This window comes from Pygoscelis adeliae, unplaced genomic scaffold (assembly GCF_000699105.1).
Source record: "Pygoscelis adeliae isolate BGI_AS28 unplaced genomic scaffold, ASM69910v1 Scaffold4, whole genome shotgun sequence".
Taxonomy (NCBI): Eukaryota; Metazoa; Chordata; class Aves; order Sphenisciformes; family Spheniscidae; genus Pygoscelis; species Pygoscelis adeliae.
Window position 1 is genome coordinate 6069544 of NW_008824986.1, and position 27019 is coordinate 6096562.

Sequence of the window (27019 nt, forward strand, 5' to 3'; positions counted from 1 at the left end):
GTTTAAAGCCCTCTCAATGAGCCCTGCCAATTCATAAGCAATGACCCTTTTCCCCCTGTGAGACAGCTGGACTCCATCTGTCACCAGCAGGCCCAGTGCCGTGTAAACCTCCCCATGATCAAAAAAGCCAAAATTCCTCCGATGGCACCAGCCCCTGAGCCACGTGTTGATCAGGTGTGTTTTCCTGTTCCTTCCAGTGTCCTTCCCTGCCACTGCAGGGATTGAGGAAAACACTACCTGTGCTCCCAATCCTTCAACCAGTCGCCCCAGTGCCCTGAAGTCCCTTTTGATCACTGCAGGACTTCTCTCTGGAACCTCATCACTGCCACCAGCCTGTATAACCAACAGTGGGTAGTAGTCGGTAGACCGTACCAGACCAGGGAGCTTCCTAGTAATGTCTCTGACCCGGGCCCCAGGGAGGCAGCAGACTTCCCTGTGGGATGGGTCCGGTGGGCATACAGGGCCCTCTGTTCCCCTCAGAAGGGAATCGCCTACGACAATCACCCTCCTTTCTTTCTTAGCAGAGGCAGTCATAATGCGTGGGGCTGACTGCCTCACCCTAGGCAACCTCCTGGATGGACCTTCGTCTACATCCTCGTTTGCCTGGCCCTCAACTTCCAGGGCCCCATATCTGTTCTGTAAGGGCAACCGGGAAGGTGAGGGAGGCTGGGCGGGGGTTCGCCTGGCACCCCGAGCAGGGACCTGTTTCCGTTAATTTCCATTAACGAAGTAACAAGGCAATGTTTATTCTTCAGCCTCTTGATGCAGTGAGCCAGAGCAGTGATTTGTCAGGGATTTAGCTACAAGACAAACTTCTGAGGCTTATTACTACAGCAATACCAAACCTTTATAATTAACACTTAGTAGCATTTACACTTCTGTACGTTTATTTTCAGGTAAACAGTGGCTGGGAGCTTTAGCCTGTCCCAAGGAGAGGGCGGCATGAAGCATGCCTTAGGAGATCTCGCAGCCAAAACCAAGATGGGACATCACTGGCCGAGACCTGGCAAAGAGACCCCGATGTCCTCAATGCCTGGCACACACCCAGAGGATACAAATGTCTGAGACTTAAGGAAAAAAACTTGTGGTTCCAGGTCCTCTCATGCTCCCTGTATTTCGAATCACACGTCGGCCCAAGAAAACTAGACTAAAACAGAACCTTATCATTGGCCCTTTTCAGGCTGAGGACAACTTTAAAATGCTTTAAATGGATGAGCTGTAGGTATTTCTCTGAACATCATCATGCCAAGCTACAAATTATGCTCAAACTATAATTCAAATCTACTGTAGAACAACTGTATTTGCTATGCTTGTTATGCTACAGATGTCCTACTTCTTTCTTGCCAGTTTATCCCTCCGGACAACGCACTTGTTAATGCACACATGGATCTCAGAATTGCCAGAAGCCTTTACCTGTTTTATTGATCCCCCCCTGGATTACTCCAACAACAGTAAAGCAGATTTTCCTAGCAAGGAAATCAATATGACTTTAGATTAAGGTTCCCATAAAATGTTTAATAAATTATATATTAATGATTTATTGTCTATTAATTATGAATTAATAAGCACAACATTTTTGGCATCTGATATAGCACACTGCACTTCAGTGTCTGGACTCCACATTTGAAACAGCTCTCAGATTCTCCCTTTCAATGGCTTAATTGAGAAATCCTTTAGAAATACACTTTATTCTTTGTGTTTGGTATAACCACAGTCTACATTTCCACAACACATGTATTGCTCATAGCATCTTAGTGTCCAAGCGTTCAGCACATTGTGGTCTCAAGAGGGAATTCAAAAGGTCAGCAAGAAAAGCAGAGATAAATTTAATAATATATACAAAGATGACAGGTCAATGGATTAACCCTTAAAATTCCTAATATTAACTACACTGCTGAATAGTCAAAAGAATGGTTAATGTCAGTTTGCATAGGCACACGTTTAGAATGCCAGAAGGGACCAGGGTATTTTTTGGAGTGTGAGGTTTTTACATGAGCACAGGCTAACACTTTGGCTGGCACTGAGTGTTAGATGGCCATTTTTGTTCCTGCTCTGCCACTGCCAGTTGTGCACAGCCTTGGTCAAGGCACTCTGCCCTCTGCCAGCTTTGGAAAAATGGCACAGTTGAGAAACACCATTTATAAACTAGTTTGTGAAGTGATTTGGGATTGGATCTTATACATCTTATATACAATCAAACCATCAGGTCCTATCTACAATAATTCCTGCTAGAGGTGGCCTGTAACTCTGCCCTTCCAAATTATACTTTAGAAACTGATCTGTCTCCTAGGGGCCTAGACTTCATTGTCAAAACAGAGTGCTATATGCTTACTATTGATTTATTCATGGCTGTTCCGGTGTTAAGATGCTGTCAAAGACACACTGCCTGTACTATCACTTCTGTGTAGTAAACTGCATGAGACAACCATTCCTTAAATCTTTTGGATCTTCTGACATACTGGTTTATAAACTGTACCAAATGCAGAAGACTACAAAACAAACTTAATATGACTTTAACTGTGCAATACGTAAATTACAAGTGGAAGTTTCTATATCAACTTTAATTATGTTTAATTAATGTTGCAAAGTAGCTACTTCTCAAAAAAAGCAACAGAAAATATGTATTATTCTAATGCTTTTTACACTCACACATGCATGCACCTTATCTAGGAAGAATGGGTAAATGAATTTGATTAATCTTCAAATTACATCTTGTGTGCTCATATGCAACAACATTAATTGACACTGGTAAAGCATTCCGAAGATGAAAAGTACTGTGTCAGGACTAAGAATCACCTGTACTCTTACTACCTGTTGTGCAGTTCATTCAGCACGCATCATCTATGGCTAGTGACATTATTTTGTTACAAGTGGATCGCTTTGAAACTCACAGATATAAATACAGGAATCAATCTATTGGCAATAAAGAAAGCATTCTCTGCAGTTTCAATCCTGCCGACTGCTAGGCAGTTAGTAAGTTAGGAAAAACTCATAGTGCCCTTCATCAATACTGGGTATAGGAGATAATTCTGCTGCAGCATGATTGATAGAGGAGTTCTCAGACAGGAGCATTCTCAGTAATACTGTTGCACCACTAGTGAATAAAAAACAAACAGGCATAATATTTCAAAAACAAGTAATCTATAAACATTGATGATAACTATGGTAACCTCAGTGTAGCAGAGCAGAATTTAGTCCTTAACATATGCAGTACAAAGCTGCATATTCTGAATCAGTGACTTGAATTTCATTTCAATTATGCTTTAAGTTTGTTGGTTAAATGATTGCAATGTATAAAGGATTCCAAGAAGGAAGTTATTAGCTACATAGGCAGTGCTGTAATGTCAAACTCCTGTTTTTCAAGAGATGGAGGACTAATCATCACGTAAGGAAGGAGAACTGCACTGCACCTGTATGAGGGGTAGCCAGCCTTTGACACACAGGCCACTTACTTCCCACTGCTTGATTTACAAAATAAAAGCTTTTGGTTTAGAAGATACATGCTTATCCTCAAGGACACCAAAAAGACACTACAGTACCTCTGAGAATTAAAGTGGGAAAACCATGAGCTTAAACTGGTTTTCAACCTGGACATTATTTCTGACCCCATGTTACCTGGAGCTGAGCTTTAGCAGTAAAGTCAAGTCAAAATCATGAGTAATCTCAGCTCATGATGCAAAAGGTTTACTGCATTCTTTTTGGCTTTATACAAATCTTCCAGTCACCCTTCCACGCTGAGATGCTACTGTCACAAAGGTCTGCAGAAATGTCTGCTTGTATTTTTAAAGTGTGGAGTTCTATCACAGACATTTAGGACGTCTCTCTTTTTTTCCCCACAGAGTAGAAATATAAACCAGCACTTACTCTGCCTGCAGTAAATGACTGTGAGATTCACCGTGAGCTACAAACACATGGCAAAAGTCACAAACATACAACAGAAATGTGGTATCCTGTGCTGAAGCCCGAAGAGATTTCCAACAAGGAATCTGCACGCCTGCCAAAGGAAGAGACTCTTGCATACATTGTGAAGACTCCAGGTCTCATCTTAGATGGTCACCCACATTTTCTCCTTTCTATACACAGGACCATGAACAGGTGGCATGGGACTCTGCAGTCCACCGGCATCTACAGCCGATACTCACTTCACACACTTCTACTGAGAAGAAATGCAGCATGTCAGCTGTGTTTTTCCTGATTGCTTCAGCAGATTCACAACAGTGGTTTTTAGTTACCTGTCAGAATTTTCTGTTAAAAGTATTCTTAGCCAAGTCTGATGTCAATATTAAGATTAGTTTGTTAAGTCACTTTTAGCTTTTCTGCAGGAAAAAATATTTGAGAAATAAAACCTGGTAGGGTCTACAACAGCAGAAAAATAAAAGTCCTACCTCTACTACTGCTTTGGCATCCAGTCTAAAGTTGAAATCTCCAAAGACAAAATATGAAACTTTCTCAAACCGCTGATCTACAATTCTGGAAAAAAACAAAACAAAATAAAACAAACCTGTCATTCAGCTTTACGTATATGTGAGGATGCACAAATACACATATCTTATCTTCTAAGCACAATTTCAGAAATAATTATTGGAACAATCAAAACTACCAGTTTATACTGGAACAATATATTAACCATGTTTTTGGGCTGATTTTCTTTGCTTAGGCAACTCTATCTCCAACCCAAGTAAAATAATGCATTAGATTTCCCGTCTGGCTGAAAGAGCAATTTGGAGGAAAGCAAGTTTGCAGCAGTTAGTACAAATAATGCAGAACTGGCATTTGGGCATCACAGGAATCTTGAGGGCATCATGGAGGTACTCCACACCTTTGAAAGTTTAAGTATATGGCTTCAGGCTGGGCAGCTAAGAATTAGGAACCCCAAATTAGCGGCGAGTTCAGAAAACGTCTACCTTTGAGTTTACTTATCTGTAAGATTGTGATCATAATGTTTACTAGTGTTTGTTAGTACTCTAAGAACTATATGAGAGAAGTGACATGTTAGGGATAAACATTAATCATCACAGCTGATAGAGGTTTTTCCTGGCTCAGTTATAGTTCTCTGAAAGACACTTTTTGTTCAAAGCAGACTTTTACTAACACCTAAAAGGTGATCTTTCCAGATGTGGAGTAAAGTGACTTTTTTCTCAAGCCTTTGCTCAGTACTAAACAGGGAGATAAGGCATTATGTTCATCTTTCAAGTCATGTATTATTAAAAATTGTTATTATACTATTAACTTATCTGTTATTAACAACAATTGTCTGGTACTCCTAAGAATGTGCAATTTTATATGCTTCCAGAGATCTTGGCATTTGGAAATCCACTGATTCACGCTTAATTTCAAAACAGGAATCAATACAATTAATTTCCTATCAGTAGCTGAGGAAGGTATGAAATACCTGAAATGTGACTGCTACAGCTACAAAGAATATACACAGACAAAACAGAAAAAAACCTGCATTGGTATACTGGATGTACAATATATAAGAAATAAGGAACAAATGCAAGGCAATACACTGTGTACTTTCTGGGAATATATAAATACGTAAGTGTTACGATGCCAGAAATCCCAGCTGAGCCAGAGGCAGGGGCCCATATAGATAGGTAAAGGATTATAAAGTAATGCACAGTAAGTAGGCTTCCTGGAACAATACTGCCCAGCAAGGAGGCGTTCATTTCAAATGGCTTTAAAAGTTTTAATACATTACATCCATTCAGACTTTTCAAAGCTATAAAGAAAGATACAACATTGGATTTACAGTGAGATACTGCTTCTTCTCTTAAAAACATCTCACATTTTTAGTCAACGGTAATCTATTATGTAAGGAATATTATTCTATTGAAAAATTAATGTGCATTGGACCTAAGGTAGTGATCATTTGAAGCAAAATCTCTTGCAAAGACTTATCCTCTTCTGGTATGAAAACCTCCAAATCCTCCATTCAGCTGACAAATTATTGCAGGTACTGTTAATAAATACTGTCTACTGTCAGCTCCCAGCAAGCACTGAGAAAAACCTGTCACTCTTGACCTGTACATAACATTAGTTTGATTAGTGCCCTCATGGCACATTAAAGGAAAATGAGAACTTAAAAGTTAAACCATTTACATTACCACAATTTGCTAACACTATCATTGCAAAATCTGATATGCAACTTATACATAAGAAAAACTGATTTTGCTTTGCCAACTTTCCTGATTCATATCTTAGTTTTGGCTTTGCTCATTGCCATTTACCGCTGACAAAGAAATGACAGATATTGCAGGAATGACATCAAGGTCTAAAGAAGGCCTCTTAAAACAAATTGATATTATGAGACTGATGCCTGTGATTGTATTATGCAAAGATGGATTTTCCAAATAAACAGACTATTCCAAAAATAGCCAGTTAAAATGTCTCCTAACCGATGAACAAAACAGCTGATTAGTCTGCTTCTGATCAATTAATTAAAATTCAGTCATTTCATAGTCTTGCACATTACCTGATTTAAACATGATTTGCATACAAATCAATGCCAGCTTTAAAACGGATAATTTTAACCAGTTGCTCCCCTTGTAGTTTGTCTTGTTGGGCATTTTAGAAACAGTGTCTCATGACAGACTGAAGTACAATAGTCATAACGTTACTTCTCAAGAACTACGAGACACATCTCCTCCTGACATATCTCCTTTTCTCAGGTGGTGAAATTTAGGTGTACAGTAAAATTACCAACAGTGGTAGAGCAAGGGATATACACATTTATGTACTTATTAAATGATCTGGGATACCTTTCAATAAAATATGCTTTAAATGACTCAACTTAATACATGTATGTAACCTACTGTCCTTACCACTGGAACTTATTATTAGCTGAAGAGTTCCCAAATCTTCGAATTATTTCAGCAATTTGGTACTCTGATAGCTCTATTTTGAAATACTTACTGGTGCCTACAATGGCACTGAATCAACAGCACAAGAACTAATTTTCTTGATTGTGCTTTTAGATTCAGCCTCCAAGTTAACAAAGGAGATGACAACAAAGAAGAGCACAGCAATATTTCCTCCCATAGGAACAGGCAGGAAAAACATCCGGCACTGGGGGGACTCGGATAGAAATCAAGTACTGCAAAACACTGTGAGTCTTGCCAGGACCAAGGACACGCAGTGAAGGTGTTAGGACTGCAGTAAGAGCTAAAGAAAAGTGTTCCATTCCTCTTGTTTCTGTGTTCTAAGCCACAAATATATACAGTTCACCATGTGTACAAGTAAACGAGAACTCAGAAGACAATTTTTTTTTAACAAGAACGAGTGCTTGCAAATGAACTAGGAAGGCTTCAAATTCTGCGTTATTCTACTTTGCTCTGTGTTTGCATAACAATACCCTTCCTTTAACCATGAATCAAATAATCCTTTAAAAATGTTGCCATGAATCAGTCAATGGAGTGATAAATCTGAATCATATAAAAAGAAAGCAGCCAACCTATGTCACCAGCATTAATCTTATGTTTTTAGTGGGAGGACCTAGTGTCATTTCCTTTAACTTGTACTTGCTGACTACCAGATTATCCTGAAGGGCTTCAACATACTTTAAGGCTCTATTCTTTCCTGTATAACTTTTCTAAATAGCTTGTGACAAAATAGGTGACTCAGATAAAAATTTCATGCCTGTAGAGAAGCTACAAATATCTCACTTCCACAACTCTATATGCAAGAGCAAACAAAAAATCATCAATGCCTTAACTAGCTGTGCTGCTTCTTGTGACCTGTGCAGGGCCATCAAGAGACGATGGGCAATCAGGATGTATCCAATGCTTGAATGCAAATAAAATAGAGAACTTTTCAAACAGATTACAGCCCTTCCTTTTCAGAAAGGGAAGTCTTCCCTTTGAAAAGGTTGGAAGAACATGTTCACTCTTCTAATCCTTTGTTCTTGCTCCAGAAGGTATTGCTTATGAGAAAAGAGTTTATTTGCACTTAGAACATACCAAAGATATCTCTTTTACTTCTGCGCATTTTGGAAATCAAAATAACGAATTCAATATGGCAGATAAGGACCACTGGAAAAAAAGCACGCTTATGACTGGGTTTATTGATGACCTTGTTAAACTTTAAAGCAAACAAATATAAATGCCATAGATCATTTCTCTTCTGCTAGTTCCACAAACATGGAACTTCTAATTGCATAAGGAGTCCTTGATAATAGTATTAGATTCTTCACACTTGGAACACATTACCTTAATTATTTTGCCAGTTTCAAACTAATTCTACATTTTTAACCGATGGCTCTACACTGAAAGTCTTCTGGACTGGTTGGGTTATTCTCTGTTTCTTTTCAAATTCTGTTGTATTTTGAGAAGAGGCAGATTGCAAACAGAACAGCTTTTTAGACGTGACAGGACAGTAAAAGAAGGAAACACTCAAGCAACTGTAACTTTCAAGTAAAGTTTACAGTCAAAGTTAGTCACATGCTTAAATGTTTTGATGACTCAGATCCATGGTTCACACTTTTTTTTAAGGAGTAAACGTCACTGGTAAGGGTGCAAATTAATGTTAAATTACTATAGCAATTTCTTTGCTGCAAAATAAATACATTTAACTCTTATTTTGGTGTAACAACTGCAGGTTGCCTCACACTGGATATCAGCAGCTGCTTTAGAAACCCAGAAAGAAGTTATTGTGTCTGCACTGGAAATGTACTTGCTCTGCTGCATCGGTACGACTTCTAGCAAAATGACCTCCACTCATCAGTGCTTTTTAGCATGGCAGTCCCCTGACATTTTCCTGAAGACCTGTGACAAAAACTCTCTGTTATTCTGGGTGCATCAGGAGAATTATGAGAAGCCTCTGAAGCCCTCTGAGCTACGATGCTGAATAGCTTTAGCTTGAGCTAGATTGGCCTGCCTGCGATGAAAGCATTACCCAGCTCAGAGCAGGGGTTGGCTGGACCCGTGCGATAGGCAAACCTCAAGAGAAGTCAAACAAATGCCACAGTAGAAGCAAATGCTCTGGGTTTGGTCTTGGAGCCTAGGCTATGTCAAATTACTTTGACGTAAAGACAGACCTCTCAGTCTGGATGGCAGTGTCAGCTGAACGGATTGTGAAGGGTAAGTTTTTTCAAAGCTGTTTAGGAGATCTGGATGCCATATTCCTACCAAGACTGAAACGATTAAGAGGCAGAGGTTCCTCTTCTCCTTGATACTACTGGAAATCTGGGTCTAGTTATTAATTTTAGTCTCTACACAGAACACCAAAAGTAATCGCTTAGTGCAATCTTAAAATGAACAATTCCGTGTTATTGGATTCACTGAAATCCTTTCGTAATTTACTTTAAAGTACTCATTATAGTAGTTACAATTAAAGATACTTTGTGAAATGTACCCTCTTTTATAAAAGCTATACGGTGTACTGTATATACGTTCTGAAGCACTGAAATTCAGCCAGAAAATAATAGGGCAATTAGAAACATGACCGACTTTCCCTTGCTTTCATACTTATCCCCCTCCCATACTGTCACAAGAAAGGAGAAGACAAGGAAGCAGCTAAATATCAGTAATTTGGTCATGGAAGAGAGCAGCTGAACGTGATTCAGTGTGACAAGAGGCACTGTGATTTGGCTAAACCATTTCTCAGGGCACTTTGTAAGGAGGATCAGCAGCATTATTCCTTTAATAGCCATGTCTAATGCAATAGCCAGCTGGGTTTTGTCCCAGACCAAGGTATCAGCATCAGGTCAGAAGGTAACATTCTGTTTACACGATTATTTCCTAAAGCACTTATCTTCTCCTCGGTGTGAAAGTTGACTTTTCTGTTTGTAAGGAGGCCTAAAGAATTGAGGGAATGGGAAAAATTAGCTACACTGAGCTGGAGCTGAATGGCATTAAGTGGGAGGTCTGAGAAAGGCTGCTGTGGCGCTCAGCAGGACACCTTATTAGCCGCGTCATCGCAGTTCATTCAGGCAAGCCATACCAGTGTCACCAGCATTCCCACACAAAGACAAAGTTCTTCACACAGTCTATAAACATGCCTCCCTGGCCAATTCATCCTAACTTGACACCGCTGAAAAGAGGGGCTTGAGGGTTTTTTTTGTTTTTTCTTAAACACAACAATAACATAACAAAACAAAACAAAAAACTTGCAGCTCTGCCAAACAGGCTGAATGGAAGAGAAGGAGGGACAGTGTCACATTTCTTGGGAAGAAACAATCTAGAGGTCAAGCCATATTTTATTCAGTGAGCAAATTTTTATAATAACTAAATGTGTTTAAGCTAAATACTAGCTAATATGAGCACCTCCGTATTTCTTGTACAACTTCTAGGGTAAGATATCTTTCCACAATCTCTTTATTCTTACACATTATCCATGCAGAGGAATTTAAGGTCCAAAATCTGCTTTTACAGAGAACATGTGACTGCCTATATAAAATGTCCTTTTCTTAGTAAAAGAATATGAAAATCACAACTAACTACGCAGAGAAGAGAAGACAGCTCAGTCTCGGTATGGCAATCATTTCTCAGGTTAAACTGCTGATCTTGTTTACTGTTGACCTAAGCAGAGCTTTGAACCACAGGTTCTGTTTTGATCTGAATCTAGTAAAAGTAACGCTGGCCTACGTCTCTGCATGGGATGGTAAAACCTTTTCACATTTCAGCCGATCAGTGAAGTGTTCAGGAAACACTGTGGAAGTTGAGCCAGCAGGGCCATTTGCACCCTTGCTGTGTGCAGCGCGGCAGCCTGGACCCCCCTGCCCACATCCACTCGCAGCAGTCATCACGCAGCGCCGCCGGGAGGGTCACCGAAAGGCTACCGGCGCGGAGGCAGCGCTGCCAGGTGCTCCGCAGCCCCGTAAGCATCCTGCAGCCAGACCCTGCAGGCAGCAGGCTTGTACCTCATGGCCGCACTTTGCAAAGGGCATGCTCAGCTAATGTTTTTTTGACAAGAGAGGATCTTACCTCAAAGAGGAATGTTTAGGAAGGGGTAAAAAAAAAAAAAAAAGGCAGAAAGTGACTCGACCATCTTGTTGGTGGGAGCCAAGTGCTAGTATGGAGGTAGCAGGTGACCTACGGATAAGAAGGTTATACGCACTTTCTTCTCCATAAATTTATAATGCCAGAGGTAATAACAACTCCTGCAGTGACTTCTGGTGGAAAGTCAAGGAACAACGACAGTGAAACCTGTCTTCTACCAGAGCCATGTTAAGGAACTGAAGATCAAGAGAATAGAAATGATAGGTTTTGGCTTATACAAAACTAAACGCAGGATTGCTGTGTGGCCTTTCAGATTTCTGCCGTTCCTATCCGCATTACTTTTTCCTTTGTAAGTTTTAGTCAAAGAGATCAGCTTGCACACCTGCACCTCAAGAACTGGTCCGTGGGAGATCCACCTCCAGCAGAGGTTTTAGAGAAAGCTTTGAAACAGAACCCTGTCATCTCTTCTGCGTATTGCCTACCTTCTGCAGCACAGTCAGCGCTCAGCTCACACCATTTTGTATTCTCAGATACATGTTTAGAGAAAAATTCCAGAAAAATCCCCATCAATTCTGAATAAAAGTTACCTGGTGACTGTCTAAGTGTGCCTCAAAAGACGTGATGTAAGTGCCTTCATTGGCATGCCTAAGGTGGTGTAGCACTGTCATTAAAAAGATAAAGTTTATCACATTTTGTGCCTTGTTCTTTCTGATATAATAGCTAAAACCTATTAATAACACCAAAACATCTCAAAAGGTCAAGCAGCATACAGCAAGATGAAGGGAATTGTCAAGAAGCTTAGGCAATCATCTTAGCACTCAAGACATTTGCCAGGGCTGTTTAACTAATATGTGATGTTCACTTTTAATTTCAATATAGTGCCATTTGGGCAAAAATGTTGTATTTTTTAATTAATTACAATGTCAGCAGCTATTAAGATTAAAAGAAAGACCACATCAATAATAAATACTTAATCCAAAGAAAGGATTACAAGAAGAGCAATAAAAATCAATTTTTAGAGCTGGAAAATTGTGACTTTTTCCTCACTTGACTGGTATTTTCATTATATTGACAAAACCATGATCTTACCTGACACTGACATTCGCCTAATGAAATAGCAGCCATGTATAATGATGTAAGTACTTGTCAATTTTGCTACAGGAGAATACAATGCTACGGCACTGGTGCTATGCTACAAAGAAATTTTCTTGCTCTTCATCTGATGTAAGAGAAAACAAGAAGAAACCAAAGAAATGGCATGTCTTTTTGAATCTTCCTTTACTTTATCATGGAAGATTAAAATTCTTCCACGGAACTTCTGGAACTCCTCAATGTTGGTAACACTTGGTCACAAGCAGGCAGCAGATAACTGCCATATCTTAATTTGCATGAAGACTGAGATGTTGCAATTCTTGCTTACTGTTCTGCAGGGCTTGGATGTAGGGAAGTAAAGCAAAAATCCTGTGTTCACTTAGTGTTAAACGTGCAAATAGCAAGCCAGAAAATAACCAGAATATGTGTCAATGGGATATCGACCCATTAACTCATTAAGACTGGGGAAAGTATTTTTTGTGACAAATCTAGAAAAATTCAGAACAGAGGCACTGTATGTCCTAAACAGTTCATCAATCGGAACAGTGGCAGAACGGTTAAGAAATCTTGCCAGATATGTATCTCGCCAGACTTGCAACAAACTCCTTTCCCAGTCTGACCTCCTGCAGATGGCTGTGTGGGCAAAGGGGACAGCGGAAGGTGACAGGACACTGGCCACATCATGCCACAGTGCACTGCTAGCAACAGAAACCCGCATGCTTCCATCGGCTTGCCTGGGGAAACAGCTAGGCTCAGAGGGACTGAGAGTTAAAAATAAAACCAACCGCTTCTAGAAAATGTAATGCAAATCACTAGAAACACAGAAAGACTTCACTCACAAAGGATTAAAAAATGCTTGACGTTGAGAAAAGCTAACTAGCAACAAATTTTACATACTTAATTGTTAGCTTGGGCACTTATCCCTTTGAAAATCGCACAACAGTGGACTACTGAGCTAAGAGCAGAAACAAACGACGGGTGACATGACAGAAACATTTGAAGTGCTAAAGAGAAGGGAAAAAACCCTCTCTGTCAAAAGAGCACACCGATTAAAAAAATTAGAGCTGTCAACATTAGGTTTGAACAAAGAAAATTCTGGTGGATATAGAGATAGCAGGACCATTTTCCTTGTTGGAGTAAGAAACTGAATCATCCTAGCTGCATCTTAAACCCTACACCGATAGAAGAAAGATAAAGAAGCTTTCATAAAAGGTGAAGCAGTAACAGCTATTTACCTGTCAGGCCATGAAGAACGTCTGCCAAGTCTGTCTACAACTACTTCAGCACTTGTACAGACAGACAAGCGGCTAAAAATGCTGTAACTTGCATCTGGTTATTTACCTGTTAGGGAGAATATGTATCTTTCCAGGACACAGAATACAAGACTCAAAGACAACAACCTTCTCACATAGAGATCCTACCTTCCTATGAGAGTAAAAATGTTGAAAGATGGTTATTCACTTAGTGCCCATAGACTCAAACGGAAGCAGAATGGAGCTCTTTCAACCATTTCTCCGTTTTACAACTATCAGCTCATAGCATCATCTTACAGTGAGCATTGTAAATAAAATCACAATAGCAATTTATTTTCATTTCTCTGCAAATGAATAAAAATTGGATCAACAGCCCATATAGATTCTTCTTAATTGAATCATAGCTATCCTGGAAGATTATATGGCTATACAATAGAATATTTCAAAAGACACAAACCACAATGAATGCTGATGTGAGTGTCACCTTTAGCTAGACACTAATGACTGCTCTTTATCTAGCTCCAGACTCTCTAAGGAACAAATTACAGTAAAAAGAGAAATATAACTCAATGAGAATGTGACGCACTCTGCACATTCTCTTATAAAGCCATTTTCAGAGCAAAATCAAGCAGGCAACAAGTTATTTGCAGCCATTTCTTTTTTAAGAGGCATTCTCTCTTTTCTTCAATTCTCTGTGTTTAATTACACAAATTCTCCTGGGAGTGGTATTTTTTTACAATACATCCAATCTAGCCTGTAGTTACATCAGTTATATTCTACTAGAAAGACACGGTAGCCAACTGAGGCAGCTCCAGGAGAACCTATTACTGGGAAATAGGTAAAAAGGAGTGAAGCCCTTACGAAAGATGAGGTGGAGGCTTAGAGTACCGCCAAAAGTGACCCCAGCTCACAAGCAGATTGGCAATCCCTTATTGCCATCCACACCATAGGACAGTGAGTTTGCTTTCGTGAAAACAACTCGAAAACCCCTCCAGGAAACCTCAGAGCTTTTATCTTCAGCATTTCTTCTGAAAGACCCACAATTCTATTCACATTAGGCAAAGTGAGAGTGACTTAGTGTATCCACACTATTTTTTTTTTTTTTTAAAGTGACACCCTTCTGTGTGACACCTGCAAGTTCTTAAAGTTCTGGATTTTGGATTGCTGATTCTCCAGTCAGATCTTTGCTTCCAAACCTGCTATTGTTTATACCGATTTCTTTTTATCATGAGAGAAAAAACAGATCTTTAATTTACAATTTGAATAATAAATGCTGCAAATTTATTAATAACCTGTTCAGTTATTAAGTAATGCCAAAAAGAAAACAGAAAAAAAAAAGAGCCCCAAATGCTGAAAATAACAGAATAAGGGCAAAATTACTGACTAGGACTACCAGAAATCATCATTCACTTATTATGGAAATGCATTTATTGTGACCTTAAAATTATAATCATGTATATTTTCCATTTTCCATTACAATGCATACAAAAGTACAAAAGTATTTTTCTGCTAAAAATAAAATCTAAATAAAATTCAAAACGTGTTTGTGTAAACAGGAAGGACATACGAGTTAAATTTTTGACAACTGCATGAAACACGCAAAAGCTCGAGCCAGCAGAAAAACAAGAAGTAAGGAAAAAGTGTCTTTGACTATATTTGACAGGTTGAAAGTAACAAGGCAATTTTGCTGGATTTACTCTTTAAAGAGCATATTATACAAACACCCTAATTTTGAGAGCACTTAACCTTAGTTTAAAGGGGGGTGTGTGTGACTGAATATTAATGAGATGAGCCTCAGGGTGTTTAATGAAAAGCTGTCTTTTTCAATGTGATCTAGGGTTTTAAACCTTTGTTAGAAGACATTTGGATGGAAGGTTTATTTGCCCTGGGAGTGCATTCTATCTGAATACACAGAAATTTCACTAAACGTTTGAAGGCACATGATTACAGAGAGTTTTCACTTGGTGTTAAAATCACTCTTGCAAAAAATACATAAAATTAAAAAAAAATCCATCCCCCCCCCCCCCACCCCCCCCCCCAAAGCGAGCTACTCCTAGGATCTTCTCAAATGACCCAGATCTTTAGAGTGAAGTTTTCCTTTGCCTAGAAACTAAGTGGCTTTTCTTTTGCTCATTCAGCTGCTAGTTCTGGGAAAAGCCCAAAGAGAAACATTTAGATTGGAGGGGTCTTTGAGAAGATGTGACAGTTGACTGATGAGCATCCATAAAATGACAAAGAATAGTTGTGTGGAGCCGGTGCATCACATCGCCTCTCCCTGGGAAACTAATTGCTCTGAATTGTTAATAGTAACATTATTTTTCTGGCAATCATTTCTTTTGAATACCCAAAATGAGCATGAAACAGCTCCTTTGACCGGACATAAAAGTTAAATGTCCCAATGTTGATCAAATTAACTTCAGCTATGTGACAATGGACTATATTTGTGAGAAAATAATGAAGGGCACAAAGGGGAGCTTTATGCCAAGATTTCACAGTTGTAATGTAAAAATGTTTCTGTTGAACTAGGCCAGGGAACATTTCAATAGGAAAACAGAAGAGCACTGTCACTTTCTTTAAAAAAAACACATTCATTTTATGGATCTGAATGCTCTAGATAATTTCAGGAAGTTTAAATGGCTGGCACACCAAGAACCACAGTATCAGGCTAACATCTCACGTCCTTGTCCTTCGCAAAATCTCTTCTAATACTTTTAAAGGACCCTATCCTACAGCTTCTACTTATTCCCTAGCCACGCTATTAAATTCAGTAGACAACTTTTCCCCAGCAAGTGTCTAAAGGACATGACTAGTATGCCAATATGATTAATTAATATGACATATGCACAAGTATTAATTACAGCAGATGCATGAAAGACTAAACTAAAATTTAAATTACATTTTCTTTCTTACTCTCATGTATACCTTAAACCTTCCAACTTTAGAAAATACAAAAATGCAAGTATTATGCAAATAGGGCTAATTGTACATGGGAATGATCCAAAATGGACCTGGAAGAATTTTTTTTTGCCCCACAAAATATAAAGCAGTTGTTCTTATTCTCATTTATAAAGCAAATTCAGCTTTGACTGTATCTGTGTCTATCTGGAGCAACATAATTGACTTCTGGGAATTTAGTTTGGGTTTACATTAGCGTTGACAAAGACTCATTACACATGCCAATTTTCTACATATACACTGTATATGTATTTGTAAATATACAAGCAAATATTTGCTTAACACCAGCATAATTCCAACTCTCTTAGTCTTTAAAGAGTCTATCTAACACCACATTTTCTTCACACTTACTAAATGGCAAATGCTAAAAACAATCTGGCTCAGCACATACCGGCTAGCTGTCTTTAAAAGCATTCTTCTCGCTATATTTTTAACATTATTAAAGCTAAATCACTTCAGAACACCATTGTAAGATTAAACCTTTCTACTCCCAAAACATGTTATTATGATTATTAATAGATTCCCTCAGGAGAAAACTTTCAGCGGCAACTTCAAATCATTCACTTAACACTTTTTGTTTTTTCCCCCTTAACCCATCCCCTTCTCAGTAATTTAGAGATGTTGCGCGGCTTCGTGCCTATGTGTTAAAACCTTGCCGTTAAAATAATTTTGGCGAAACCAACTTCCCTGATGATTTTAACAGTTAAACTAATTCATTTGAGCTTTATTTGCAAACTCTTCTCTTTTTTGTATTTCAAACTCCTGTGATAGCTTTTACCTTACTTGAAAAGGCTGTACTTAATTCATGTTTATGAAGATGCAGTGGAAACAGAACTGTGCTTTCACTTACTCCCACAGTGACCTAAATCAACTGTGAGAAGGTGTTTCTGTTTCATTCAGTGAAGGTTTAGCTCATTAAACTGTTTTCCTTCTCAGTATTGTTCACTGGGTTTGAACTGCATTGCTGTTAAATGCTCTTTAGCAGTTTAAAGGCTTTAAAGGAAAGACTTATCAGTCTCTGTTTTTAACAGCACTAAATCTGCATTATTAGTTCATGCAGATAAGGGGATTTAAAAGCTCAGCTTGAAACCTCTCTCTTCTGTATTTATCTGACACTGCATAGTTCCAGTAGCTCAGCTGGAAATGTAGATCTATGAAGCTTTAAAGAGAGATTAAAGCCAAGAAAAGAAGTACTTTTCCCCCTATAGACGCTCTCACTTTCCCTTTTCCTACTGTCTGAAGGAGTGATGGCAGACAATGGTCAAAGATGGTTCCCAAAACCCTCTGAATGGGGACACTGTTGGTGGTAGCATTCATTCAAAGTGAGCTTCAGTGTATTGTCCTCCCCAATCAGCAGATCAGAATAGAGTTTGCTGGTGGCTGCCAAAAGGTTAGCAATGCCGATGAAAGGGGTTTCCCATTATTCACTGCTCTTACAGAACTCCCCTTTTGTGCGAGTCAGCCCATCATTTCACTATGGAGGTCCGGATCTGCGGCTGGCTGCTCTCTCAAAATGAACAATTCATCTGAATGCAAGCTCACAGTAGTAGTGTGCAACCTAAAATCGAAGGTTTTCTTTTCTAAGGACAGGGGAGTTGGGGCAGTTTTTTGGCAGTGTCACATTTTAATGATATACCATCATGACATCTCTGACCCACAGCTGACACTAATACTACAGTCTTATTACCTTACCCTTGCCAGGGCATCGTGGGAGGTCCAAAGCCAAAATTAGCTAATGAAGCACACTGTATGCTGTAAACAAGTGTGCAATAAATAATGCAAAAGGTTTATACAGGTTTGCTAAAGTTTCCTCATGCAAAGCGGAAGAAAAGGAGAGGAGACCGATGGAGCCAAGAAAAAATGAAATAAAAATAGACCTTTCCCTCACTGCTCTACGTAACAGAACTCAAGTATCTGTGTCTCAAACTGCACTGAAGGTAGATCCTGATCTTACTGCGTCTCTGTCCCCTAAATAAGGGATCTTTTATGAACCACTGCATGCTACCTATTTGCAAACCTTCCGAGTGCCTCCAGTGTTTACAGGTTTTACAAGAGATACAAGAGAAGACGTACTGGATTTTTCCTCTTCATCCTTCTATCACCCCCCAAAAGTGAAAATAAATGCTATTTTGGAGAAATTCCTCCTTAGCCCTCTGCTGGGGTGCACAGGAAAAGCACTTCTTTATACATAGTGGAAAATGCAGTCTCTTTTGCTAAAATATCTGCCTGTCTTTAACTAAGATAAAACTTACAGAAAGAAATAAAACTTTGGATAGAATGTGATAGAAAAGGTATTTACACTCCATTCCACATCTCAGAACCTTTTTCAGTGAAAATCTACATAGGGAAAAATGACAACACTGCATACACAAAGATACTTTTCAACACATAATTTGTTTCAGGAGTGTCTTTAACTTCTAGGTTGCTGCCAGAGAGTCACGAGAGTAAACAGTTACTTGTTGGTGGGGAATTCCTCACTGCATTTGCCATACACAGGGAAGGCTGCAAGCAAATGCCAGAAGGAAGAGACACATCGCACCCGTCCTTCCTTTCAGCCCCCTTGACCACGGTCTAAGTTGTGTGGAGCAACAACTCCCCAAGAGTCCCAGGCACTTGCTCTCCTCCCCTCGGCTAGCCGCAATGCGCTAGCCCTCGTCATCGATGTGGCACCCACCACCAGTCTGTGCTGGGTGGTGGGACGGGGCTCAGCACCCACCGGCTGGGCTAGGACTTCCCATGCCGCAGCACTCGGTGCCCCACAGCAAGATCAGCCAAGCGACCCTCACCCAAGCTTCGTTATGGGGAAGGGCAGCAGCAGTCCCGCGCTTGTCTGGGGTCTCGCTGCAGAGAGCTCTCTGAGCCTGGCACGTGCCGGCACTTGTGGCACCGCTGCCGGAGGCAGCCCTGGCACACTGCACACCACCGTGGGCCACCAGACACCAGGGACTGGGGCAGGAAAACAGCACGTAGAGTTCTCTGCCTTTTTTTTTTCCAGCCTAAGCAATTTGTTTTAAGCACCATCTCATGCCACAGATTGCAGTGTATGCTATGGCTGCTTTGAAGAGACACTTTAAAGCTCTATTTCTCAGGCAAACGTGAAGTCAAGCAGTACCTTGAAAGAGAAATACCTGTTTACTTTGCCAATACATGTATGCCCACACAGAAATAATTTTTTCTTACTCAAGAAAAAGCTGTCTTTTTTTCTGACTTTATAACTGCTAATTAGGGCAGCTGTAAATTCTTGGGTTATTTTTGGGACTATCCTCTGCATTGTACCACCCATCAGATGAATCAACTCTGTAACACCATTATAAACCATGATGTTATTAATAACAGCAATGACTGCACACAAATGCTGTGTTGCTGCTTGAAAAAGATTAGCTGCCGACTGCACTCAGCTAGTATTGAGATTAAAACACCACAGGGTTTAACACTGGGGGGGTTGGAGCTCATGACTTATGAGAAGAGGCTGAAAGAGCTGGATTTGTTCAGTTTACAGATAAGATGGCTATGGGAGGATTTTGTTGCTGGCTTTATCTATTTGGTAGTTACAGAAAAGACAGAGCCAGACTCTTCTCAGCAATGCACACCAAAAGATGAGGGGCGATGGACACAAACTGCTTTGAGGGAAGTTCTAACTAGATATTAGGGAGAAAAAGTTTCACAATGAAGGCAGTCAAACACAGTAATGGGTGGCCCAGAGAAGCCGCAAATCACCGTGCGTGGAACTTTTCAAAGCTCAGCTGGATAAGCCTTGAACAACCTGATCTGATGTTGAAGTCAGCCCTGCTCTGAGCAGGAAGATGAACGAGAGACTCCCAGAGGTCCCTCCCAACTGGAATTATTCTATTATTCTGTAAATGAAAACATACTTGAATGGCAGCTTTATTAGACTCCACGCAGACTAAAAAGAAGCTAATCTAATTAACACATTTAAAAAGTAAACCTGCTCTCTACTCTGTAAGTTCGGGTGACTTCAGAGAGATTCTCCAATCTCAGTAATTTAGCTTAAAAGAATAAGTGCCATAAACTGCTCTGTAATTGGCACTGTATAGAAAACTCTGATAAGAAGTGATCATTTTCAGTTCACAGAATAATAATTGCTACATTTCTGAGTGTGCCTTTTGAAACATCTTTTATACGCTGCTTATGAACACAGAAGATTGAAAGAGGCTAGTAAAGGCTAATACATACCTATCAAGTACATAGCCAAGAGCCTTATGCCGTATTCCTGAGTAAACCGATGGGCTTGTTTCCCAAGCAATTAAATTGGAAGCATCATGGAAAAGATGAATGTTTACCAAGTCAAAGGCACTATGACAAAAAAGGAAAAAAATAAAATGATTCAGGATAAAAGAAAAAAACATTTGTTGCATCAGCAAAGCATTCAACATAATAACACTTACTGTATTCTCTTATGTTACCTTAATATTTACTCACACAGACTGTGCAAATTAAGCTATCATCATCAGAAAATTGTCAAAGACTATCATCAAACTTATGACAACTCATCCACAGATAAGACTGCATCTAGGCTTTTGGTTAAAATATGCATAATATGAAAATGGAAAGCTATTTGTCCGTTACAATTCACAGAAATCAAGCAGTACCCTCCCACTAAAATATTTTTAAAACAAAATTGAATGTGTAAACAAACAACTTCAAGTTTACAAAGCTGTAGCTAAATACCTAGTAGAACTGTGGCTTTGCAATAAGCAAAATGAAAAGCTATTGGCAGGAGAATTTTACTGACATTAAAGGCTAAATCATACCACTGCAACTCCTTATCTGTCCCTGTGTGGAGAAGGCCAAGATAATAGTGGTCAATCTGTGCACTAATTCCAGTTGGGAAGAGGATACAGGCTATTTAACTTGGACTGTGCCTGCAGGATCACAGGATCATAGAATCATTTAGGTTGGAAAAAACCTTTAAGACCAACCATTTACGAGTCCAACCGTAAACTAAACACTGCCAAGTCCACCACTAAACCATGTCCCTAAGCACCACATCTACATGTCTTTTAAATGCCTCCAGGGATGGTGACTCAACCACTTCCCTGGGCAGCCTCTTCCAATGCTTGACAACCCTTTTGGTGAAGGAATTTTTCCTAATATCCAACCTAAACCTCCCCTGGCACAACTTGAGGCCATTTCCTCTTGTCCTATCGCTTGTTACTTGGGAGAAGAGACTGACCCCCACCTCGCTACAACCTCCTTTCAGGTAGTTGTAGAGAGCGGTAAGGTCTCCCCTCAGCCTCCTTTTCTCCAGGCTAAACAACCCCAGTGCCCTCAGCCACTCCTCACAGGACCTGGATGAGGAGCTAGCCTCAGAAAATCAGTAAAATTTGTAAATTTTCACAGCTTTGCTTTCTAACCTGAAAGACAGGAGTATTAACTCACCCTTTGCCACTTTGCAGTGAGGCAGGGAGTCAGACTGCGGTCCCTTCACCTGGCTGGGGGCTGGCTCAGCCAAAGCCCATCGCGTTGGCATCCCCTACCAACTACTGGTAGTGCACTGTAGAAGGAGATAACCCCAAGGGGTAAATGCTGTCTCAGCTTTGGGAGCTCTGCCCTCCAGGAGGAACACCCAGGAGTCAAGGACTGCTGTTACATTGCCCAGTGGCCAAAGACTGACAGAAGAGATTTCTGAAAAGAATTGTATTGCTTCTATGGAAAATCTGTGGTTGTTGGTTTGGTTGAGGACAAGAGAAATAGGGATATTCTGGAAGTTCCTTCTTAATCAATGAAACCAACTTCAAACCCCTGTGAAACAGAAATACCTTATTTTGCCCCCCTGCATAAAAGCTGAATTACAGAATCACAGAATGGTTTGGGTTGGAAGGGACCTTTAAAGGTCATCTAGTCCAACCCCCCTGCCGTGGGCAGGGACATCTTCAAGTAGATCAGGTTGCTCAAGGCTCTATCCAACCTGACCTTAAACACTTCCAGGGATGTGGCATCCACAACTTCTCTGGGTAACCTGTTCCAGTGTCTCACCAGCCTCATTGTAAAAAATCCCCTCCTTATGTCCAATCTAAACCTACCCTCTTTCAGTTTAAAACCATTGCCCCTTATCCTGTCACTACAGGCCTTTGTAAAAGTCTCTCTCTGTCTTTCTTATAAGACCCCTTTCTATCTTGAAAGGTTGCAATTAGGTGTCCTTGGAGCCTTCTCTTCTCCTGGCTGAACAACCCCAACTGTCTCAGCCTTTCTTCACAGGAGAGGTGTTCCAGCCCTCTGACCCTCCTCTGGACCCGCTCTATCAGGTCCATGACTTCCTATGATCACTATGTGTCCACCCTATTTTCCCATCCATTTGTTGCGACAGCTATTTATAACTACATCCTTTGCAGTGTTAGTGCATAAGTTCCTTGACACAGGGACTGGAATTTGCTGAGAGTGCACAACACTTGGCTGATTTTGGCTGGTAACAGTATTTTTAACAATAATACTACTGCTAGCCTTACAATGTACCAGTATGCAATTATAGTCTTATACCTTAAACTTCACACAATCCCACTTTTCACTGTGGCAGAAAACCTTCACACAGAAGGAATTTTCTGTTATAAACACACCCAGACAGAGGAATTTCCTACTGTCACCTACATTAATCACATACAAGGTGTCACTTCCAGTGGGCTGGGAGTCACCTGGAAGGCAAGCTGTCTTTCTGAACTCTGGTTTCCCACTGCTGACAGACAGGACACATCTGAGTGGCAAACAGAAAGCTATCCAGCTGTTAAGGCCAAGCTGGTATTCTGCTTTTTATTTACTCTGCTCATGGCTTTTTGTGTCCTAGAGACCTGGTCTGCATTTTTAAAAACCTCTATCATCTCATTGCTTTGCTAGTAAGCTCTTTTGGTGATGGGACATGGCGAGTCACAATGAAACCAGAAAACTTGGAATACTCTTTTCACACAGATTTAGCAACACCACTACCCCCCTAACAAAAACCCCTCAAACAAACCAGCATATGCAGGAATTCCTGCACACTGCATTGAAGGACTGAAGGAAAGGTGTCTCCTGTGAAGCTCCAAAAGTGACACTTAAGGGATAGCATTGACAACGTTATGTTTTGGAAAGGTCCCTCCAGCACCTGCAAAAAGCGGTATGCCCCATTAGCTCCTACAAGCATAATAGTGCTATGTGCTAAAAAAGCTGTTGCACTTCACTTTGAGGGCACAATTTTGGATAGTGTTTCAAAAAATACATTTTGGGTAGGTTCCATGAACACTAATAGTAATTATTAGACTAGCATTGGACTGACAAGGGTAAAAAATAGATTTCTTTAAACTTCTTTTAAACTATGAAGAAACAGAAATTACATACCAGCGTAGAGGTAAGTCTGTCCTAGAGGATTGTTATAAGAAACAAGGCTATTTGAAATGCTTTATTCTCACATTCAGAAAAAATGCTGGCAAAATTTGGTTGTAGCTGATCGAAAGTAGCCAGCGCTTAAATGAGAAAAGATGTTATGGGAAGAATGGAGGCAAAATGAAACTGCCACAGCTCTAATAGAAGTCCAGTCTTGCTGACATTTTTAAGCAGGATGGGGTGGTCATACTAGACCTGTTTTAAGCTCTCTGTCCAAGTATGCTTCAGTACTGTTCCTGTCCTTGGCAGCTCAGGCATACTCCATGGACAAAGGATCTCTGTCAGCTTCCCTTCACAGACATATGGGTTCTTGGTTTTCCTGTCTGAGTCCCCTTGAAACCATGCTGATGGCCACAGAAATGCTCCTCAGCCAAGCACTGCTCTTACAGGCACTGTGTACTTTGTGGCTATGCCCCCTTTTGGCAGCTCTTATCTTCAATAGTAGTCACAGACACATACCGATCATCTTGCAAAGGGCTCCAAAACCATGCATTCTCCACCTTAGGATAAGCTAAATGCAGAGATGCTACTAGATAAAGCAATAAAACACATGTTCTCATTTATCTGCTTCACTGACGAACACCATTTGGGCTTAGCCCAGAGCCATCTATGGATTTCAAGCTGCCTCTTCACAGAAAAATCCACTGAATGTCCTCGGTGTCTTCCCTCTCCCTTGGCCTTACTGCTAATGAAAGGTCCATTTAGTGAGTTTTCAGTCCTTTTTGTAAGGTGAACTACAGCTCAGCCCCATCATCTGACTGTATTACCTTGCCTGGGATTTCAGATTTAAAAACCAGTTTTTCCCTTTATAGGAACCAAGCATTTTGAATTTGAACAAATGGCTAAATCATTCTGACTTTGCATTACTAGTCCTGTGCGCAGACATGTCTTGTATGAGAATTCAGTGTGGAGATAAAAAACAACAGAGAAGGCAAACATATCTCATGTTCAAAAAGGAGTTTGCAGGCTGCCAGAGAGAACATGGGAACAGACTTTGGCAGAGAGAGGTATCAAGCAGAAACCCCAAGCTGTGCACAGGGAGATTCCCCAGATTGTGATGGAGTCAGGGAACAGATTTGGACACAGCAAGTAAAGGCAGTCAAAACAGCGAATGCATGAGAAAGATACACAGGTCACCAAGTAGCGGGCACAAAGGCCTCTTCCAAAGATACTGGTGGGGTTTTTTTGGCTACAGGGAACAGCGTATCTTGCTGAATGAACTCACAGTGATGACAAAGTAGTCCTACTAACCTTTGTATTAAGATATATAATTAGTACATAACTACAAAACATAATCTGGAGATAATGGCTTGAGATGCCCATTCCTGTCTGTCTGAAGGATGAACAGAAAGAATCCCTGTAGGACAGGGAGAGACCTCATTTCACAAACTCACCTCCTATGTGAAGGTGTGAATCAATCCCCATCTGCCTAAAAACTGCTTGTTCTTAAAACTTGCTAATGAAGGACCTTCCACCTACAATTTCCCTGTCCTTTAATTAAAACTTTCATCATATGAACTGTTTTCCTGCAAACGAAAAACGATTTCCTTCTGCCCTTTCTGCAGGGGAGACAGACAGCAACCAGTCTCCCAGATGTGGTGAGCCAAATTTTTTCAACTCCTACTCAAATACTCCTACCATTCTTGACTCTCCTGTTCTTTTTCCAGCTTTCCTAAAGCACAGCAATCAAAACAAGACAGAGTATGCTATCAAAGGCCTTGGCAGCACTCAATTAAATAATTACCATACCTTCCCCCCTTCACGTCCTTCACATGATGTATCTATTAACACACCTCAGTAAGATAATAATGAACATACTCAATTTCTTCTCCCTTGATCCTTTTCTACAGTATGGGTAATGAGTCAGTTATTCCCAATATTGTATTTGTGCTTTTGAATTCTCCTCTCAAAGTACAATGCTTTGCACTTCCCTGACTTTAATCTTGAAATCCTACTTTCTCTAAAATATCAAAACAATTTTGATGGCTGATTCCGACCTCTGATATACTTGCAAACATTCCCAGGTTGGTGCCACACCTGCATTTTATAAATGTATTCTCTACTCCATCCTCCCTACCAAATATAAACTATATATGTAAACTGTATTTAAGACTGTAATGCATTCAGGGCACTATCTTGTACCTATTAACACAATAACACTAAGAACTATTGGAATAGAAATAAATACCCCCCCCCCATATTCAAGATACTAAAAAAAAAAAGGCAAAAAAAAGTGCATGTAGTTGTGTAGTTCTCTTTTGTTTTTTCTTAAAATGAAATCTCTGAGTGCCCCGAGATTCCTTAATTCTTCGTTCACACTCAAGATAAGCTAATGAAGAATAATGGATGTGAAAAATCTGGATTCACAGAGGAACTCAACTGGGGCAGATCACTGAATCACACAGGAGGAAAAAGGGGACAGTTCTCTGAAATCTTTTAAGGTCACTTTTTTGGGTTTTTGGAAGCCCTCTGTTTTTGGCATGAGGTACATTCAATAATTAAGTTTTCCTAGGCAGGGAAAATTAATAGCTCCCTTCAAGGATTCACACAGAAGTATTAACAACAAGTCTCATGGCTATATTTTTATTGAACTATTAGCATGTAGAAGTGTATAGATCAAAAGCCACGATTATGAAAATGGCCAGAACTTTGTTCATATGCATATGCACATAGACTGGCTTTAAACACTTACGATACCATGAACAGACACATTATGCACTTAGACCTAATCAGGTGTACTTTCTAACCCTCTGTATTTTCCACAATATTTCACTTTCATTCTCCAGAAATTGTTCACAGTAACTTGCCCCTTCAACTTCCATTAGAAACATTTGAGATCTTGTTAGATCATGTGGATCATAATCGCAGACTATTCCAGACACAAAACTACCACCGTAGCTCACCCCATTACAGATCAGAAAAAGCTGTGAGCCTCCTCAGTCTTACTTCCCAATATACCCTTAGGAAACATAAGCATAGTATATTATCTGATCAGAACATCTAGCTACAGACTGCTCCTTCCAAGAGCTATCCTTTTTAAGTATCAACCTGCAAGAAAACATTTCCTTTAAACCTATCTCTGAAGAGCATTTTTTTCTTGGAAAAGCCTAAAAATAAATTCACATTATTTTTTCTGCAAAGAGGAAATCCAAGAGGATAGGAGAGACAGAACCTGGAAAAGTCATGGTATAAGAGGAAAGGCCAGATTAGCAATTGGTGCTAAATACCCACTTCTGCAGATCTCTACTGCTGGAATCACATGCTATGTCATATGGATCTGGAAAAATTAACAAGAACCTACGTTATCCTATAGCTGCCTGCCTGATTTCTGGGTCAAAAGTCTGTAAAAGGAGAAAATCTGCTGCTTTTTAATTTTTCACAAACTGTTTTCTTAATCTAATAAACATG

At 40.0% G+C, this 27019-nt stretch overlaps 1 protein-coding gene across 1 annotated transcript in view; it reads right to left on the minus strand.

The window, feature by feature from the left end:
* Positions 1 to 27019, minus strand: part of INPP5A (inositol polyphosphate-5-phosphatase, 40kDa) — a 206103-nt gene that overhangs the window by 79202 nt on the left and 99882 nt on the right. Inside the window, exons 8-9 of the mRNA XM_009326002.1 lie at positions 20432 to 20551; positions 4386 to 4470 (exon numbers count right to left, since the gene is read on the minus strand). Of these exons, the coding sequence (XP_009324277.1) occupies positions 4386 to 4470; positions 20432 to 20551 (205 nt within the window). The remainder of the gene's footprint in view (positions 1 to 4385; positions 4471 to 20431; positions 20552 to 27019) is intronic.